Genomic DNA, 21,600 nt, shown 5'->3' with positions numbered 1-21,600 from the left:
TTATGCCGTTTCCAGAACATATGATGTGTTCAGGTTTAGGTTAGTGTTTGTGACTCGTTTATCGTGCCTCTCTTTCGGGTTGTCTGTCTCAGGAACGCCTGCAGGGAATTTCTTTGAATTTGGTGCAAACATCCACCTGGACTCAAGATTGAAGTGATTCGATTTTGGTGGTCAAAAGTCACCGTGAACTCACAAAACCCATTTTTGGCCAGAGCTCAAGAATTCACACATGAAGACAGATTCACAAAAACGTCTGATCGGATAAAAATGCCGACGTTTTGACGTAAGTCGACTGGTTGGTGTGTGAGGAACCTTTTCCCTAAAGCAAGAACATTTTGACACGGAGCAGAGATACATGATGTTACGTCTGGCAGCGTCTGATCCGACCTATAGAGCAGAGATTATTTTATACGGTGACAATATTTAACACTTCTACCATCAAGAAAAGCCATTATTATCAGATAAAGGATCAATAATGGAGGCTTTCATACTTGATATTACCATTGATGTCATGTTATGGTGTCATTGTAGCTCCTCCGTTTATTGTTGAAGGTACAGTGAACTTCATGGCTTATTTAGCAGCTCTAATGAGCTCCATTAGATTCAGCCTTCATGCTTATACAAGTCTCATTATTGTGAATTTGTTACTTTCTCATTATTGGGAGATGATTATCCACAGACCGCTGGCCTGTGAGCACCATCATTACCACTGTTTTAATCACCCGGAGAACCATATATCTTTCACACTAAAGAATGCATTTTTGACTTTTCTTTTTTCTCGTGGAACACGGGGAGCATTTCATGTTGTCAGGAAAACAATTTGAGACTTTGGTTGAAGTTCTTATGACTCTATTATGACCATTTAAAACGTGTGCTGAGAGGTGACCCGTAGACGTCCGGCTTCGTTTTAATTGTGTTGGAATAGAAATGCCTGCAGTGGAGCACTGTCCATACTGCCACTGCAGATGTGTCCATTGTGTCCTGTTATTTGTACTTGTCCTGTAAATCTCAACAAACAACTGTGTGATACTGTTTATTCACGTTCCATTTTCACTAGTCATCGTTGCAGGATGTGAGCAACATAAAACACAGAATCATTTTGTGTCTGTGGTGAACATGGTGTCGTATGTTTAAAATGAAATATGCGTCAGAAAGGTTTCTTGTTAGCCTTAATCAGCATTCAGTAATAAAGCATAATTGCCGTTATTATGATGTCCTGGATTTGCCCTTTTCAACCACATTAAACCAGAGTCAGCGATGGAGACTTCATTAAGTCCTAAAGAGCAGCAACAGAGTGCTAAAGCCCTGATTAATGTCCCTGACTAGAGTTAGACGACACCATCTATTCCTCTGTTACAACTGGTAATGGTGAAGCTGGATCCAAGAGACGCTTAGCTTAGCTTAGCTTAGCATTAAGACTATAACCAGGGAAAGAAGACAATAAAATGCTTTCATTTTTACACGTTTTGTACCCATTTTAAGCCAGGCTAGCAGTTTTCAGTCTTTATGCTACGCTAAGCTAACTGTCTCTTGGCTCCAGTTTTCATATTCATTTACAGTAATGACACGAATGTGTTATCAGTCTTCTCATCGAACTCTCACCAATAACTAAACTAAAACGGTTTCTTGAATCCACAAAGCTGGTTTTCTTTTGATATCTTCTGGCATAAAGCGCCACAGAAGGGAAACACGGTTTACGTAAGCGTGCGAAACACGTGAAGAAATGCGTCTTGACTGATCTTCCTCCTTGTTTTCCTAGGATATCGACGAGGAGATCGAAGCGGAGTACAACATCCTCAAAGCTCTTTCTGACCACACCAATGTGGTGAAGTTCTACGGGATGTACTACAAGAAGGACGTGAAATGTGGAGACCAGCTGTGGCTGGTGCTGGAGGTAGGAACGCGCGTTCTGTTTGCATAGAGAAGCCACTATATGATTTTAAATAGCGTTCACCTGCACACTGGGGCTGAACCGTGCAGACAATGAGACGGATTAAAGGTCTGGCTGAACATCACACAGCACGTCTCGCCAGGTATATGCACAGGCCACCAAATGTGGCCGGGGATTACGTAACAGTTTTAGCCGCCGTGGGCAATCTAGGAGTTTACTTATAGGCCACCTGGGGCGGATTTGGCCGCGGGCCAACAACTGGGTTGTGTTGGGGGTGGAGGTTGGCTCGCGTGACGCCGGCACCCCCGCTGAGAGCAGCAGAGCAGGGATTTCTGTTTACAAGGACTGTCGCAGTGTATTAGTTGACGACGCCTACTGCAGCGGGTCGGAGCACAGGCCCACATGCGTCCTGTAGCTGAGCTCTGTTGTTCGGCAGGCTGAAAGTGGAAAGGGTGCAACACTTTTGAGATTGTTGGCGCTCTTATGCTGTACGGAAGCTGCTTTATAAGTCCCGATGCTCAATTGGTGACGATCTTGAACAACGCTACAGCTGACTTTGTGACTGCTTGCTGGCTCCTACTGTACAGGAAAGGCTACATGCAGGTATGCATCTGTGTAGGGCTGCCCCCTGAAAGTTGATGAGTCGGATAATCCGAGCTGTTTTAAGAAAGAGGCTTTGTGCTTCTGTAAACAATTCAATCATAAACACTTTGGTTGTATAAGTATGAATGGTTGTGACACGACATAAATCATTTCCGTAACTTTGATACCAATGGATTTTCGGATTGTCGGATATTCTCTATGAAAGAAAGGAACAAACAGACGATTTTTTGCGTTGAACAGACAAACGATAGAAGAAATTCAGACTCGGTTGCAGCCCATAATTTGTGAAAGTTCAAGGGGACCTTGCTGCTGCTTCCTTTACATCTGGAGAAAAAAAAAAAAAAAAAGCCTCCAGCGCCGCATCTTTCATATTTCATTGCCTGCTGTACCTTTTTCAAATGTCAACTCCCAGACAAACATGTAATGGAGGTCAAGTGTTTGCGGAGGCCCAACACGGTGGGGGGGTGGTGGGGGTTTGACTTCCTGACCATGTGCTTTGTGTTCCTGCTTTGATAGAGAGCAGCACACACACCTGCAGAGGTCCTGTAAACATGGTCAACAAACACGAGGAGGGTTGATGAGGAAAAAAGAAAAGTCAAAAAGTCTCAATTTAATACTTTTACTTTGTTCTAACCATCCAAAGTGGCTGTATGCATGAAAGCGTCAGTGTCGAGCCGTGAGATGATGGGAAAAAAAAATCTCCAGCACACCCTGTAATAAGAGTACATTTATTTTGAAACTATTGTGAGTGCACCTTAAGACGAAATCTCTACCAACTGTGTTCCACTTTGTCCTGTTCCTTCCTCCTCCATCAGGTGCGGCGCTGCTAGAACAGAGTGTCCATATTTCTGTAATCCAAGCTCACCCAGTGGATAGTTTTCACCTCTCCAGCTTGTGTTTCTTTCCCTTTTCATCGTATCCGTCCTGCTGACCTTTGCAGACGACCCCGCTGTTACTTTCCTCACATATCCAGTGCAATGATAAGACGCAGAATCCTTATTACAGGAAAACAAAGGCCTTTATCTGATACACATCGTTTGTATTTTTGCACTGAAGTGATAGTTAGTTGTAGTTTTGTTCTGTGAGGACTCTTTTCTTTGGAGTAAAAATACAAGAGAGAGTTCGCTCAGCGTTGCCACTTTGTTTACTCCCTGTTTGCTCTGTGCTCTGCTCCATTTTTCTAAATTTCCCTTGCAAAAATCTGCAGCCAGCAGTCCAAATCTGGTGGCTAATCCTGAGGCTGAAAATCACCGCCTGACAGTTTAGCAAGTGGCTGTGTGCCTGTGTGTATATATGTGTGTGTGTGTGTGTGTGTGTGTGTGTGTGTGTGTGTGCTCTGAAGTAGATGCACATGTTTTAGCAGTGAAGAGACAGGAAAGCAGGCAGTGAGGCGGTCATTCACCATGGTTACTGTCCTCTCCTTTCTGAACTGTAATTTTCCGTCCTCTAGCTCTGCCGAGAGGAGCCTCTCTCCGCTCTGCACCGACGGCCGACCGCTCATTATGAACAGAATACACACAAATTGCATCCTTTTTACTTTGTTAGCCTCTCACTGGGGTCTGCGAGCTTGTTGGCTCTGCCTCTGTAGTGCGGGTCCTTTATGGTAGCGGATGCGGGCGGAGACGAGCGAGCTTTCATGTACGACGGCCTGTTTCTGCTCAAACGTACTTCAAAGATGGAGCCACGATGGAGCGACTTTTATTCTCTAATTGGAAATAAGGACCTGATTTGGATGTGCATTTCATTTGGGAGCTCCAGCGTTTCACCCGGGGACCCCCGCGAAATCAAGGCCACTGATTTGTGCAACCTCTAAAAGCTCATCTTAAAGATGCAAAAAATACAATAATGCTAAATTGAAATTGCATTACTCTGCGCCTATGTTGCATATTGAGTTCTGACTTAAAATGGTTGTTTACAGAACATTGTAATGACTTTTGCGGAACATATATTTAATCCTTTTTCAATATGTTATCACACCTGAAGCATCATCACAGTGTTTAACAAATCCTTTCTTAAATGTATCGCTGTTAAAAGACAGAAACGCCTCGTTTGGAGCTGATGTGCACCTCCTCAAAAATCTATGCATCAGAGTTATGGAGACAGAATGTGATGTTAACAGTGTTATATACAGGAAAAAAAGTGTCTGCGAATGGGCTCAGCCACTGGGAAATAGAAGAAGTAACTGGGCATGAAGGGCTTTTATCAGGACCAAAACTGCATTGGCATCTTTAAGAGTTTCAGCTTCTCTGCAGAGATGGAAGCACTTGTTAAACTGTCTCTGCAGCACTACATTAAACACGCCTTTATGGCGGCGTGGCTGAAAAGAACCGTTGCTGAATAACAAGCCATACGACAGCACACTCAGAGGTTGTCTAATGGCACTTACAGAGGAAGGTAATGGCAAAGAGAAGCATTGTGATTTGGGAACTGGTCAAGACTGAGAAAAGGTTGAATGGAAGCTGCTATGATGTAAGCTTGTGTCCAGATTTACCTCTCAGCATAAGACTGGGAGACAAATCAGTCCATCAAAGTCTTCCGCAATAAGAATGAATCTAGTTTCTTTAAGGTTTTATCCTCAGGAGAATACTCCTAAACCTGTAAATATCCACAACGATCAATGTACAAACACATATTGTGATTTTTGGCCATACGATGCAGTATTCGGTTCCATTTCGGTACATTTTAACTTTTGCTGCGCGATGTATTTGAATGAAGTTATTCTTGGCCAATATAACACTGGACAAAGGGCCTGAATATCCCTGAGCAGCCCAGCCAGCAGTAAGAAATGGAAGAAAGCCAAGTATGCAAAGCTGGTCGAGTCCAACCAAAACACATCTATTATCGTTCCCATTCTTTTTCACTTAAATCTCCATCTAATCCAGAGACATTGATTTATTTTTGTACCCTTTCGTCCGTCCTCTCTCATTGTTCCACGTAGATTTATATTTGTCGGACACCTTCTGAAAGTCCAAAAATAGACCTCCGCCGCTTTCCTTTACCCCCATTAGTCTCCGTCCTGACTCGTCCTGCCCTCGCACCCCAACCTCCACGGCCATTAATTGACAATGAGCTTTAAAATGTTACTCGGTGTTTGCACGTTTCAATAAACGCCGCCAGAAAGCAGACACCTCAGCTATTGTGCTGCCCGTAAACGATCACCCCGCAGTCACGCGAGGAGTGTTTTTCTCTGGAGACGATCCGGCGTTTAACACACGTGATTCGTGCCGCAACTGCATACGTCCAATAATCAGGCAGCAGATAAGGCACACAATTCATATTTATATCGGCAAGGAAACGCACTTCAAAGACAGTTGACCGAGAAGTCAGCACCTGTGTGTTTTAGCGGTTTCTCCTCACTGAGTCAGGGGGCAGCCCTGTCTGTTTCATCTCCACATGTGTTTCATCCACTTCTTTTTACGCGTCTTTGATCGTCTACTTTCATTTACATGACTAAACAAGCACCGGACCTCGTTTGTAGTGGAGAATATCCCGCTCAGTAGTCAATGTATTCCGTTTTTTCTTCTTTGAAAAGTGATAGATGGAAGACATGGATCTTAAAATACCGTTTTGTTGAGTTTATCTTTAGGTTTTAAGCACATCTGTGGTGGAAAATTCAAATTTTGGCCGCCCTATTAATCATTTTTAGCAAAAAATAGTTGCAAAGTTTTTCAAAAGTGATTTTGCGGCCTACATTTGGGATAATACCTTGATAGTATGTGAGCGGCAACCAGTGGAATTGGCGCTGGACTCTCCAAATTTGACATTCAAGGCTACGTTGTTCATCATCAAGCAGTTTAATAGTGTGACGAATTTGATAGGAATTAGAGAAAATACATGAAACAACCCTCACCCTACTTGTGTTTAAGTATCTGCACCCAGAGCTGAGGAAATCCGGTTCAATCTGGACGAGATTCAAATCAAACCAGCTCCGAAGCTTCATGTCTCATTTTCACTCTGCAGAGGTTTGAGTCTCCACCACACCCGAAATAATTCATGTTCACGTTGAGCATCACTTTCTACATGTGGCTAAGGTGAGAGCGCTAATGTTTAGCTCTGCTTAAATCTAGTGCGGGGGGGGGGGGGGGGGGGGGGCTCTCATTAATATGGATCTGTCCGTCTGCCCGGGGTAATTTAATGATGACAGCTGATATGGCAGCGGTGATGTGGACTGACGTCAGGGAGCGGCTCGTTGTCTGAGCGCCCCGGTGGTGTTCTGTGCTTGGCTGCAGTTTGTCGGAACGTCTGGCAGCAGAGAGAGAGAGAGAGAGAGAGAGAGAGAGAGAGAGAGAGAGAGAGAGAGAGAGAGAGAGAGAGGCAGGGTTACGCTCCCCGTGTGGCGGCTGAGATACAACAGTCCTCTGGGCTCCTGATGGACAGGTAGACTGATAGGCTGCTAGAAAACACACACCAGGCACCATGTTGAAAAGTTCTGCCACTGCTTAGTCAAGGTCAAAGACTTGCTTTACTCAGCATCTAATGCATGAGGGGGGGGGGGTCTATCAGTTTATCCTGGGCCCATGTGCTCACATGGCTCCTGGGTTTGGGTTTCTGTTGAAAGTGTCTGCAAAATGTTCTTCTTTGAAAGTCAAATCCGACTACAGAAAGACACAGAATGACCACAAAGAGACGCTACAAAGGCTGACGAAATGGCTGCAAAGAGACACAAAGAGGAACAAACGAACAACAAAGAGACACAAAGCTACTGTAAAGTGGAACAAAATGACCACAAAGAGGCGTACAACTAATAGAAAGACAGACGGAGCTGATGCAGAGAGACACACAAGTACTACAGAGATGACAATAATAACCAGAAAGAGACACAAAATGACCACAAAGAGACTTTTGTAGTTGTTTGTTTAAAATGAGAGGATTTGCTGATCATGAAATATGTCGTCTCTTTAATGTTTAGTCAATTTGAGGATGTTATATTTGAGAAGTTGTAAAATGTTTCAATATTTTCTGCCAGTTCATAGACTGTTGCATCTCTAAAATCATCTAAATGTCGTGTTTTGTTCTTTAAGAAGGGTTTCACTGTAAGTGGAAGAAGCCATTGTGGAGCTTCCTGTGGTTAGCGCAATCAGCTGCAGTAAGTAGCAAAGACACACTTAATGAAATACGTGCACACACGAGCTCTGTGGGTGGACGAATAAAGGAATAGCTGGAGATTTGGACACACAGCCACAAATATAATAATATAATATAATACAATAATAGTAATGCTTCTATTATGAAGCTACTTTTGTGCCAGTCAGCACATTTTTTTTTCTCAGGATTGCAGGGGAAGATCAGATTCAGCATTTTTGCCATTGTACAACGTTTTAGTCCAAATGTACCGCTCTGGTTAACCATCAGCCCACATGCTGCGCTGTCGTTTATATAATGTGAATATAATGCTACAGTTGTGTCAATGCTGTGGAGTGTAAGTTATTTATTAGTGATCTTTTCTGACACGTGACGTTCAGCGCGTTCGCTGCGGGAGACCGACTCCTACCCTAAACAACCACAACGCTGCATGCCTGTTGCCTAATTAAGCTTTCAGTTTACAAGTGCGGGAAAATGAGTGTAATTATGCAAGAGCGAGTGTTTAATACATAAAAAAAAGATACGATGGGAAACATCCTGTCTGACGCAAAAGCTTTTTTCACGTGCGGTTAGCACTAAAGATGTGAGTTGAAATGCAAAATTAAAAACTGTAAAAAGAGGCGTTTGTATGTTTAATATCTAGATTATATCTTTTTAACCCGCAGAGGTGTGTGTTTCTCTTGACTAGCAGCCTCCAGCGCTGTGACTGACGTCTAACAGCCAGACCTCTGGCCTCTGGCATCTCAAAGAAAGGCCCAAATTAAGGGTTATTATCGTTGCCAAGGCAACCCACGGGGTAATTTTCCATGAGGGATCGCTATTGACGGTGGAGTCCATATCGAGACGCAGTGAACCACAGGAAGAACACAAACACATGAAATCTAACGTGGGTCTTCTTGTGTTCGAGCTGATTTTAGTCTGGATTCAGTCGTGAAATGCTCCACTATACACGTTTCCATTGTCTGAAAGCGCAGGAGGATGTACTCTATTGAAGATGATTTGTGCATGTTTAATATTTACCCTGCTTAGTCATCAGAGCGTAGATTAAACCCTGCGCACACACAAAATGTACGTTCTCCACCTCCTCCTAAGCTGCCTCAGAAAGATAAGTCAGAATTACCTCCAAGCATCTCTTCTCTCACTGTGAAATCTCATGATCAAAACTTTATTTATTAATTTTTTTTCATCCTCCGCCGTTTTTCTCCTGTGTGAAATTCTGAATATCTCAGATGCCCCAGATTTTTTTTTTTTTAGCAGCTATAAGTGCTGACTCATGTCGAGGTTTTTTTTTTTTTTTTGTCTGTTTGCAGCTCTGCAATGGCGGCTCTGTGACAGATCTGGCTAAAGGCATGCTGAAGAGAGGAGACCGAATGGATGAAGCCATTATTGCCTACATCTTGCACGAGGCCCTCATGGTGAGTCTGGCCTCTTGAATGTGAACGGGGGGGGGAGACAATGATGCTCAACAGAACAACCTCCCGCTGAACACGTCGCTCCGATGAAAAGAGCTTAAGCTGCGTCGTTATGAAGGCAGGTGCTTGTGAGGAAAAAGCCGTGAACCTCTTTTTCTTTTTTTTTTTCTTTCTTCACAGGGCCTCCAGCACCTGCACATCAACAAGACCATCCACCGCGACGTCAAAGGCAATAACATCCTGTTGACGACGCACGGAGGCGTCAAACTGGTGGATTTTGGTACGCAAGCGCGTCTCTTTTTTTTGTCCTATCCTCCTCTAATCAGTGGAAATCATGTCGCGGCTCTATTTAACAGAAGAGGGTCAAATCCATTACCTTCAGCCGCTTGCCAAGTAAATTGTGGCGCTAATTAGTTTCCTTGAGAGGTTGGGATGCGTTTACGCAACCCGACAAGGTGGCAGACGGTTATGCTTTCCCATTACGACCCATCTTTTTTGCATTCCCCGGGAGACAGCTGCGGACATTGTTGCTATTCACTCTTTGTTTGTTTTGTTGTTGTTGTTTTTTTTGCCCTGATTTGCTTTTGGGTTTTTCTTAACCAAATGAGGCGCTCGGAGCAGCCCGGCTGTGTACTTCTTGGATTGAAGGCTCACGATAGGCAAAGTGATTCTGACTATTTCCAGGGGATGACTCACCCCTGCTGGAAAAACCAGCTGCCTGTTTTCATTACAAATAAAATCCCCCACTCAACATGTGTGTAGGTCTGCATTCGGTCTGCTAATTGTGGGCTTCTTTTTAAAAGCCTTTTTCTAACCCATGAAGCACAAAGTGCACATCTCTTATATGAGGAGGAGGTGGAGGAGGAGGAGGAGGAGGAGAGGTATTAATGGAATCACTTAATATGTGAATATGAAGTATAGCTAATACGGAGCAGGGCCGTCCGTCGCCTTCGAAGCAGCTTCTTCCTCCTCGAGGCCGTCAGAGATTCTCAGCACCTGTTTATTGCTCCACTGTTGAAGAATTGAAGCCTTGAGGTCTTTAGGAATTAAAAAGTTGGAGATGCATTTCTCTGTGCTTTCCAAAACGTTTCATAAGTATTTCCTGATGTCTCCATCTGGTGATAAGTCTGACTGCGTATTAGGGCCATTGCAGGTAAAAAAAAAAAAAGATGAATTGCGGAGCGGAGGGAGTTAATATTCAGAGAGTCTGAATTTCCGAGATTAAAGTTGTAAATTCTTCCTCCAGCACAATGAGGTTGATATTTGTTGTTGTTTAGACAAATCTATTGGATGGATTTCCATCAAATGTGGCACAAGTATTCATGGTGGCCAGAGGATGAACCGTAATGATTTTGGTGAAGCCCTGACTTTTTATCCAGCACCAGCAGGGAGTTCACATTTGTGGTTTTGAGTGAAATATCTCCAAGACTAAACTCTTCATTTAGCGCCATCAGCAGATCAGAACTTAAACGTGTCCAATAGAAACGACCAAATACCTTAAAAACCAACGACACTACTATCAGCCTCAGCTGCACTTTGTGTTTAGTTCTAATTAGCAACTGTTAGCATGCTGTGCCATAAACTGAAATCATGAACAAAAACATGACGTACCTGTTAAACATCAGCTCGTTAGCATTGTGAGCATGTGGACGTTAGCATTTAGCTCAAAGTGAGTACGATTTGGGCTGGAGTTTTGGTAGAAAATGGACACGGCAGACATGAAACACATGTGACTTGCATTTAAATGGGGAGATCAGAATTTCTCGGCTTTCCGTGACACCGAGTAAATGTCATGTCATCCATCTGAGACAAAGGTTGAACTGACGTTTCCCCCGTCCCGTTGTCTCACAACTAAGTCTTTGCAGACTCAAGAATTTGGAACTATGCAAAAGGACAAATAATGGAATCTCTCCCAGCCTCTCCCCAAAAAATGACAATAACATCTCTTGATGCTGCTTGTTTGCCAGCCTCGACATCGCCGACAGTTGACATTTCTATCGGCTATGACGCCGTCAGAAAAAGGAAAAAAAGACAAACGGGAGCGGCGGTGTAGAAATAGCCCGGCGTGGATCAAAACTCGCAGAGTGACGGGAACGTGGGACTGCCGCGGTGCTGCACGACGGCACCGCGTCACGCTGGGATTAATGGATTTTCATGTGGAGGGGTGCGCTAGAGCCCCCGCAGTGACTCATCACAGGCAGAGAAACAAAATGGCAAAGAGATCGACACCCCCCCCCCCCCACACACACACACACACACACACCTCCCAAAAAATAAAAAACGCATTGGAAGAATGAGAGCCGCCGTTCGTTCATGGGTCTCTCATGAATATTGTAATTGACGGCGTTATCTCTGTGATGATTATTAAGTGTGGCCCACCAGGCTGCACTCCGGGCTAATGTAGTGGAAAGAGAGGGGCTGTGAGAGCTTTAATAGGGGTCTCTTTGTGTTTCTGTATCCTCACGCGCTCATATACCTCATGTGCATCGTAGCCGACGTGTGTGTGTGTGTGTGTGTGTGTGTGTCTGACTTTTGTTCTCACTAATGCGGGTTGAAGTGTTTCTGCTGTAGTGGGTTTTGTGGTTTGGCGACAGCGTGTGTTGTGCAGCCTCATGCATATACATATTCCCCTCCTGCACACGTTTCTAATCCCTTTTTAGATGGTTTTTGCCACAGAACTGTTTCCCGCTGCATTGCTCATCTCCACCGCTGGCTTTAACCCACCAGCAGCCACAGAGCAGCGCCGTGTTACTGTACTGTACCGACGGCAATGGAGCCGTCACAAATGAGCTTTTTTGCAGGAAACGTTGGAAATACATTCATGTTGTGTAAACCGTGCACACGTCTGCACACGTGTTCTGAACAGACATCGGTTGCATGTTCAGAAACGACTCCTTTTATGTCCTCACAGGTTTGTGCTAAAACACGTTCTGCAGAATTTTTTTTTTGCAGAAACTGTGATCCAGATCAGCGTAGAACAATACACGACGTGCTCTAACAAGGCAAAGACATTGTTCCGCTGCATGCATGTCGAGCATCAGTAGATCACCGTTTGTTTGTTGGGAGCCGCCGTTGTCTCCAGGCTCTGCTTTTTGTCCCGGTTGCTTGCTTCAGCTGAGAAAGCCCTGGGATACATTATAGTGTGGCGTAACGCTGATTTGTCCGGACTGGACTGAACACACGATTGTGGGTCAGCATGTTCCTTGTCAGGCTTTGTATCGCACAATAACACACACACACACACACACACACACACACACACACACACACACACACACACACACACACAATAAGGACACGCAGCCTCTCTGCAGTCCCATTTATGCTGAATTTATCTCTGACTTGATTGTTGCAACATGACTTTGTCCTATATATATATATATATATATATATATATATATATATATATATATATATATATATATATATATATATATATATATATATATATATATATATATATATATATATATATATATATATGTGTGTGTATATATGATAAAGCTAACTTAAGCTAGATTCATAATATCTTGTTCTTAGAGACGTGGAAATGTCTCCAGCAGCCAAAGCCTGTTTACAGCTGAATTGTATTCAAATGTTGTTCTTGAAATGCCCGGCGAAATCATCAACATACGAATTTGTAATTCAAAGCAAACTGTCATTTGAAGGCCCTCCGTGCGTGTGTTTTGTTTTTCCTCCTTGTGCCTTCAGTGACAGCTCTATCGGTGGGCTACGAGGGAGCTCTGAGAACCATTCTGAAACATATCAGCTGTTTACTGTTCACCGTTTCCCTCTCCACAGATCGTCACATGTCGAGGAAGTTACAGAGATGGTGCATGTTGTCTCGGCCCTGAGAGCGAGGCTTTAAGTGTGCCTTCTCTTCCCTGCAGGTGTTTCGGCCCAGCTGACAAATACCCGTCTGAGGAGGAACACCTCTGTGGGAACCCCCTTCTGGATGGCTCCGGAGGTACGGTAAAAAAGCCGGCCTATGAACGCTCCCGCAGCCTCGTCTCTTCTTTCCGCTACATTAGCCTGGAGCAGATCCCCAGTGGGCCGCAGTTAATAATCATCAGAGAGATAACGCTGTCAAATACAACGTGCGCCAAAAGAACAATGGAATGGACGGCCTCCGTCATTCGCTGCACTAAGCGGTTCATATCAGGAAATGATCCCCTCACGTCCCCCGCGTCCTTTACTTTGTGTGGTAGCTAAGCTAACTTCCTCCTGTGGTGTGTAAGCGGGGACATAAAGGGGTCTTTTCAGCTTGAGGTTCTGTGAAGCTGATCCTTGTCTTTTCTTTTTAAAGTTCAGCAGTGTTTTCTAACGTCAATCACAGAAAAGAGGGAAGCAGCGAAAGTTTCTGTGTGTTGTTCTGCTTTACGGATGGTCGAGCACAGAAGCCCAGTATCAAAAGGAACACATAGCTGAAGATTCTGATGCACAGATTTACATCCATTACTATTGTTTGTTTCCAGTGCAGGAAGTAGTGTGGCCCTTTATACAGCAGGTGGGACAGTAAGAGTTAAGTGTGTTGTGCAACTTCACGTATCTCAGAATGATCAATTAAAGGGGAACTCGACCCAATTTTTAAACGTTTAAAAGTCTTGAAGAGAACGTCTGAATATGTGAGAAAAGTTAAGTCTGATAAATTGTGTGTGTGTGGAGCTCACCAGACGTCGACATTATCTGCTGCTAGCATAACACACCCGAGTCTCTGACCGAACTGAAATGTATTTTGGGTAATGTAGGCACCGGGTTTTAGCAAAAAAGAATGCTTAGAATAAAAAAAAAAGACGATATTTCGTTGAGACGTTAACAACCTTCCCTTAACTGCCTCATCACTGCCTAACCTTAATTAACCATACTGTAGTTGCCATGCAGAAAAAACGGAAGAATTTAGAAAACCATATACATTTTGCCTGATCATAGGGTTGATAAAACAATGTTTAAAAACATTTAATTGCCTTTAGAATGAAAGGAGTTTACTAAGACTAAGCTATTTGCCACATACTGAATTAACACTATTTCTGTTATCAATATTTTGGCCTTTTATGGCTGTAGTGATCGTGGAGAGAGAAAATAAAGAGAGATTTGAACCGGGTGTAAATCAACGCTCAGACAATTGTCACTCAGCTATCGCATTCCCCATTTTTGTGTTAACCTTTTGTTATTAATTCATACCACAATATAATACAATGAATACGTTCATTGTATTACGTAGCGGTGCAGAAGTTATGTAGACACTAAAATTCACAAAGGTGGCGCCCCATTGAAAAGACAACCTTGAACATTCACTCGTCAAATCTAAATGGACATTTTTACATGAGGTTTGCATGCCGTGCAAATTCTGCGTCAGAATAAACGTGACGTGTTCGGTCGATTTTAATCTCATTTGTGTAAAATGTTTGTCAGGTTGACTCTCGAGACTAGAACGTCTTTAGTCCACTTATTGGTGTCAGGAGTGAGATTTGTAAACAAGGATCGACGATAGAAAATGATTGTTGTTTTTACTCTGGCTAATATACGGTAATGCGTTAAAAGAGAGTCTTGTAGCTGAGTTGTGGGGTAAGTTGTGTCACATCTGGACAACGTTATACTTTTTGGATGAGCTATATTTTTATTAACTTTATTGACTGATGATTTAGGCTGTGTTACGAGTTTATATTTAACTTTTTTGGGGATATTTTAGTTATTTCATGTAAAATTTTCATTTTGATTTTAGCATTGATTTTTTTTCTTTTATGTTTGGTATGTTGTGTTTTCCATAAAGAAGTGTGTGTGTGTGTGTGTGTGTGTGTGTGTGTGTGTGTGTGTACACGTGTGTTTCAGGATGTGTTATTATGAGCGATCTGGTAATGATTTGTCTGTGTACATAAGAAGATGCCCAATAGGGATTTGGAATACAAATGATATTGATTTCAGACAATTGACAATAATGGTGTGTGTGTGTGTGTGTGTGTGTGTGTGTGTGTGTGTGTGTGTGTGTGTGTACACACACATACCTCCCACTCAAAGATGAAACCTATTGTTGATTGGGTACCATGTTGCCCTAAGGACATTGATGATAGACTGTGTGTGTGTGTGTGTGTGTGTGTGTGTGTGTGTGTGTGAGTGTGAGTGTGAGTGTGAGAGAGAGAGAGAGAGAGAGAGAGAGAGAGAGAGAGAGAGTGTGTGTGTGTGTGAGAACACTAAATTGCCCACAGCAGATGATGATGAGACTGCAGCTTTGTCTGGGCTCTGTTACACTGTTTATTGGGTTTCTTTGATGTTTTGATATGGATTTTGCTCTCGTACGTGTTTGTTTGGAATGGTGTGTGTGCGAGGGCTTTCAAAATAAATAAAAAATTCACTAACAATACGTGAATATTGACTCCCAAATAAGGAAGTACAGCCCAAACTGTACAACTTTTGTCTAGAAGGTCTTTTGTTGTTTTATAAAAAGAGAGATGTTTTTCTTAATACTGCTGAGTAGCTTATTAATTTGTGTAATTCTGTTACGATATGTCGGTGCTTCTCTGACTTGGTCCTCTGCCCGTCTGTCTGCTGTAGGTAATAGCATGTGAGCAGCAGCTGGACTCCACCTACGACGCTCGTTGTGACGTCTGGTCCCTCGGCATCACCGCCATAGAGCTGGGAGATGGAGACCCCCCCCTCTCCGAGCTCCACCCAATGAGAGCCCTTTTCAAAATCCCCAGGTGAGCGTCCGTCACACCTACGCAACACTCCATCATCATCATCATCATCATCAGGGGGCTGTGACTTTGACCCTGCCACGGTCTATTTAGGTGAATAAGTTAACGTATGTTTTACTGAATGACTCTTCTTCATGGCAAAAGATTAACGACCGAGTGTTTGTATCCTGTTGACATCCAGTTTTTTCTCACTCTAATGCGCATGACTCTCTAATTACAGCCGTTTGCTGGTTGTCATCAAGCAGAAAATCTCTTTCTCATGCCTTTCCTCTCACCATCCAGTAAAGCAGAAAATGCCCACAAAATTGTCTTAAAAACAAAAAAAGTTCCAAAAGTAAATTAACTTACTCAGAATGGCCCATTTCAGTAAAATGTGTATTATAATAAATTACTTGATTTAAAATGGTCTAATTAAATTTTGTGAACAGTAAAATAGTGATGCATTAAAGTGGAACCAATTTCAGCTCCCTTATACTGCTGGATAGCTTTGATCTATGACAAATAACACCATTTATTTATCGATTTATATCTTGTGTTGACAATCTGAATCTGCAAAAGTAATTAAAGTTGCCACATTAATGTAGTGGCGTACAAAGAGCAATAATTGCCTCCAAAATGTATTGGGAGTAGAAGTTTAAAGTAGCGTAAAAGTACCTCTCGTGCTGCAACCTTTCTTTCAACAGCAGAGCTGAAACAAGTTGACGTTTGCAGCCTGTAAGAATGTAGAGACGGGGGTATTGCTGCAATACTGCGATGCAGAAGAGCCTCCTCCTGCTCCCCAACGCAGTGATCTTCTTCTCTATACAGACCGTCACTCGACAAAGAACAGTCTTTTCATTTCAAATGGCTTTTTCATAAACCACTACTCCCCTTCATCCTGTGTGTGGAGGCTGACAGCACAGGCACATTTTTCCTAATCTGTGTGTTTTGTGGACTGAAGGTGAAAAGTAATTGTTTATCTTATCCTGATTCCAGTGTGAGAGCTGCATAAGCACTTACAGACACTATCATTGTACCGGTGCAGCACTTTGTCCATCACTGCCCTGAAACGGTGTGCTCCCACACACACACACACACACACACACACACACGCACACACATATAAGACAGCTCCTGTGACATGGCTGTCCTGTGTGTTTGCTCTGGGGGTCGTGCTCCACAGGAGACATCACACAGCTTCCTCTGAATCTATGTGACTGCTGTAGCCAGAGCTTCAGGCTGTCTGTTCACACTCCTCTCTTCCTCTCCTCTCTCTGCTCCGGGTTCACTCGTCAAGCAGTCTTGGATAAAAAGCTTCGCTGAGGGCTTTGAAACCCACCCCCGTCTTATTTAATTTAGGGTAAACACTACCAGATAGAAGCAGAGGATCGTCAAAGACGACCCTCGTATTGGATGTGTTCTACAAATGCCTGGATGCATCCCTTAGTGCTGCTGTTTACACTGTAGTTTATTATCATATTGTATTCAAAGGCTGGACACAACACAATATACACCGGAAGTGTTCCTGCAGCAACATTCAGTATTGCAGTATTTTTAGTCTGCACCAGTAGTGGATGCAGCTTGTCATGCTCCCACCACTGTATACACACACAGGGCATATTATTAGGTTAAAAAAACAACACAGCTCACCATTGAAACCTTTTAAAAGAGCTGCATTTAACATTCTGAACGTTAATTTAGCAGCTGTCCTGACTTACAGTTCTGTGGTGGAAGCGTAGCACCCACCCCTCCGGTTCCCCCACAGGTCAACAACGTTAGCTTCATCAGCACTTTTGCCTTTGTTTGCACCTTTGTTAGCTGTGAGCCGCCAGCTCGCCTTCGCCATGTTGAGAGTCAATCAAAATGCTCCCAAACTCGTATTGTGCACATTTAATTAAAGCAGTTGTTTCTTCCCGCAGGTCTCTGCTTTGCCTTTGTGGCATTCTTATGAGTTTGAATAACACTGTTTGAGATGGTTATATCTTAACCTGAACCTGTAGTTTGTTGTTGTATTGGGTTGCAGTATATTGAGCTAAATTATTGATTCATTTTGTCAAGGTGTTCCTGTTATTTTGTCAACCTCCTCTGCAGTACGGTGTTATGAAGTTTGGTAAAGGGTTTTGTCGTAAACATTTAACTGCAGGATTGCAGGTAAATCACAGTGAAGTCATGCTAGCTAACATTTAGGAGGCAAATTAGATAGTTAGCTGGTATGTTAGCTAGTTAGCTGAGATTTGGTGTGAACGAAATGGAGATGAGTTAAAAAATAAGCTAGCTAGTTAGCTAGTTAGCTTGGATTTGGTAAAAAAATTAAATTGAGGTTGAAAGTTAGCTAGTAGCCTAAGTTAGCTAGTTTGCTGTGATTTGATGGGGAGGAAACTGAGGTTAGTTATTTTGTAAGTTTGCAAGTTTGCTAATTAGCTAGTATGTGTGCCAAGAACATTTAAACCATTTCTACAAAACACTTTGTTTACATCACAAATCTTTCAGGAACACATTAAAATCAATTGTAACTTCATAACCATCTACAAGGTTTCAACTTAACATTTATGTCCACTGTATTTGGACATATAACATGTCCTATATACACACAGTACTATGTCCACATGTATCATAACACAGGTAGTACATGCATTCGTTTGGACATTCAACACCTAGACTTAAAGTCACAAGTGGAAAGATATTATAAGTGAAAAAAAGGCTCTGACTTGTGAGAGAGACGGGGACAGATTGGGATGAAATTGTATGTGCAGAAGTCAAATTCCAGCTCAAGGCGTCAGACTCCGGAGAAGGTTAAAGATTAAAAGTGCTCTTCTAATTATGCACATGTGTAAAGGTTTAAGCTTTTATCCTTCATTATGTCCAAAAGAGAAGATGTGAATTTGCCTCACATACTCTACAGAGGGAATTTATTGAGGGGCACAGTGGGCAAATACAAAGTTAACTTCAGTAAGAGGTGTATACACATGATGCAAGTATTAAAATACATCCTCATATTTGTATCCAGGATATTAGAAACCCTAAATAGTTTTATTTTATAGTAATGTAAGTGTGCCTCTTTGCCTCCAAACATTGTTAGAAGAAAAACACAGAATTAGCAGAACCGACTCCAAATAAATGTCTCATGCGTCTGCCGTCTATATTGGGTGTGTTGTGTGATAAACAGGAGATGCATGTCCTCTCATTAGACCAATTTATTGCTGTCAGAGCCAACGTGGAAGAGAGGCCCCAGTACATTAGCAGGCAACATTGACTTCCCCGCCTGTTTGCCAGGAAGCCCGTTGTAAAAAGGTGCTCGAAGCAGAACGTGGAATTACAGCAATTAGCTCAGTTGTTTGCCGGCTGTGAGGCTTGACCCCTTAACGACGTGTGCCTGTTTGAATGAGAGTTTTACAGGAGGAACCTAAAGCTTTTAACATCTGGCTATATATTTGATAGCAGGTGTTACTGACTATTGCTTTTTATGTCATAAAATCAGCTGTATCGATACCACCCAATCGGCACAGGTGGAGCGCCGTTTGTTAGCGCCTCGTGCCACCGCAGAAACGCCTCTGGATGTCCTCGATGATGAATAGTTAAGATTTCACTCCGCCGTTCCACTCTGTGCCTCGGCCTTTTGTTCTCCGGCCCGCCTGCGTAAATCCCATCTCATCTTATCTTTCCATTTATCTTTTCCATTTCCCTCCTTTAACAGAAATCCTCCACCTACTCTCCACCAGCCGGAGCTCTGGTCCGACAACTTTAATGACTTCATCGGCAAGTGAGTGTGGATGCCAGTGTGTTTGTTCCGCCTCTGTGAATAATAAATATTTACACTGGCGGTACAGAGCCAGGCGCACTTTGGGTATAAATTCCAAGAATTTCATTGCGGTCCTTCTGCTCTGCGTTTTCTTCTTCCTCCCCTCAGATGTCTGATTAAGGACTTTGAGCTGAGACCAAATGTGCTCGACCTGCTCCATCATGTGTTCATCAAACACAGTGTTGGCAGAGAGAAAATACTGCAGAAGCAACTGATTGAACTCATTGATCTCAACCAACAAATAGGAGTCATTGATAAAACAAGGTACTGTCTTCGCTCTAGTTGTTTCCTTTCCAAAATCTGTGTTTTTCTGACATATTTCTGTCTCACTTCTTCTATTTGTTTAGCAGTACGAGCAGAATCCTCACACACGCCATGAAGCCTTGTGATAGATTTAGTTATAAAACCCAAGAAAAACTAACTGTCAGTGGGGTTTCTATGGTAGGCTGCAGTTTAGCTTTTGCAGACGGTGTAATCCAAATTACCCTCCTTGCTGGATGTTTTACAAGCCCTGTCACTCTCGCGTAAACAACGGCTCGATCCCGCTCCAGCCTCACTCTGGGTGCAGGGCTGCACCGTGTGTGTGTGTCACATGAGTCAAAATGCCGGCCCAGTAAGTGTGTTTTTGCCCGTACGGTTATGCGATGTTAATCCTATTTCTGTCATTTAAGCCATCATGGAAAGACAAACAGAAGCACAGGGAGTAATGACAGGTAACACATGCCTATATGACCTTTACGCCACAGTAGGAGTAGATGATAAATCGGCTTTTGGAGTTCGTAGTAGTTGTAAACGCATGTATTTGAAGTCATCTACATGGGCTTGATGCTGCCAACCTGTCATGGTAAACACTGTTGTCATGTTGTCACGTTGGTCTTGTTGTCTCGTCCTGTCGTTCGATGCTGTAGTGAAACTGAGGTTGTGATATTTGCTGTAAACCAACTGCAGCGGCTGATGAGCTCCAAACCTCACCAGCGTTCATCGCTGACTTTCAGATAAAGTTCAAGCGATTACAATGGAACATTATCACCAAATGATGGCTGGTAATCAGATGTAATAACACGTATTGTATGTAAGGTATTCTTAGAAACCACAGTCTTTGAAAACAAGACGCTGCTTTGCTACCAAAGCAAAAAGCATAATTATTTTAGCTAGTATTTAAAATTAAGTGTTACAATAAACATTAAATATGTAGTGGTTAGAATTTTCCACCTTTTTATGTGTATGTCCGATAAGTGTTGATGGTAAATGTAGTCAATTGAAGCAATACATTCCTCGTTGCATGCTACATTGACCTAGAAAGCTAAGTTTGCAGCTTTGACGTTGACGGGAGTGGGATGGAAGGAAGAACTTCAGGCTGTTATTTCAGCTTGGATGTCTCTGAGTAACACAAAAAAAAAAACACAACTACCCTCTTCTTTACGCTTGTATTGCAAACTGAAAAAATGGCATCCCTAAATATGAGTGCAGAGGATGTTAAGGTAGATTTCTAGAGGGGTTTGGCTGAAAGTAGTATATCAGCAGAGAGAGGTTGATCGCTGCGGCTGCATTAGCCGTTTAGAGTTTAGATTACTTAAGAGTGCCATGCATACATTACATACATTGCTCAGTGGAAGCTGGTTGTGGGTTCTGTGAGTTGCAGGCATGAACGCATCCACACTAAAAGAGGAGGCCACATGAAGACACAGACCGACCCAGATGAGGCGGACGACCTCGCCACCCTAGAAGTTCTGGATGAGGTGAGAAAGTCGGATAACTGTACGGTTTATCTCGATAACAAAACAATAAGACTTGGCTGTAATCACGAGGGGATAGACATCCCAGTAGACACAATAAAGCCAAAATGGTGTCAAAGCAGTGCCTGAATTGGACCAAAAAAATACATCCCACTTCAAATGTTATTTGTTATACTGTTACAAATCTTCTTCTCTGTTCTTGAGTCATAAACACAGGAGAGGCTTATGTATTTCAGCTAACAGTTCCATAATGACTGAGCCATCTCCATCTCCTGATGAAGATAGTGTGATGCCGTCAAAAGCTCCAGAACAGCTACTAAATGGACCTCGTGAGATTGTTTTGACAGCTAGCTTATTTATTTTTAAATTGCCCACAATGATTACATTGATGCCAGAGAAAGATCTC

General features: G+C 42.9%; 1 protein-coding gene across 6 annotated transcripts in view; it reads left to right on the top strand.

Moving 5' to 3' along the window:
- The window catches only part of myo3a (myosin IIIA), a 53,663-nt gene that overhangs the window by 8,140 nt on the left and 23,923 nt on the right, over positions 1 to 21,600 (top strand). For 2 of the 6 annotated variants that reach the window (XM_068710176.1, XM_068710172.1), the window contains exons 3-11: positions 1,760 to 1,894; positions 8,887 to 8,991; positions 9,169 to 9,268; positions 12,879 to 12,955; positions 15,538 to 15,683; positions 19,354 to 19,419; positions 19,567 to 19,722; positions 20,130 to 20,171; positions 21,101 to 21,197. In XM_068710176.1, coding sequence (XP_068566277.1) covers positions 1,760 to 1,894; positions 8,887 to 8,991; positions 9,169 to 9,268; positions 12,879 to 12,955; positions 15,538 to 15,683; positions 19,354 to 19,419; positions 19,567 to 19,722; positions 20,130 to 20,171; positions 21,101 to 21,197 — 924 coding nt within the window. Of the gene's footprint in view, positions 1 to 1,759; positions 1,895 to 8,886; positions 8,992 to 9,168; positions 9,269 to 12,878; positions 12,956 to 15,537; positions 15,684 to 19,353; positions 19,420 to 19,566; positions 19,723 to 20,129; positions 20,172 to 21,094; positions 21,198 to 21,600 lie in introns of all 6 variants that reach the window. The other 4 variants (XM_068710174.1, XM_068710173.1, XM_068710178.1 and 1 more) reach the window with 2 other exon arrangements.

Source organism: Cebidichthys violaceus, unplaced genomic scaffold (assembly GCF_023349555.1).
Source record: "Cebidichthys violaceus isolate CVI_PGR_0920_01 unplaced genomic scaffold, fCebVio1.0.p SCAF_15, whole genome shotgun sequence".
NCBI lineage: Eukaryota > Metazoa > Chordata > Actinopteri > Perciformes > Stichaeidae > Cebidichthys > Cebidichthys violaceus.
The sequence above is the reverse complement of the archived record's forward strand: the minus strand, read 5'-3'. Positions and strand labels throughout refer to the sequence as shown.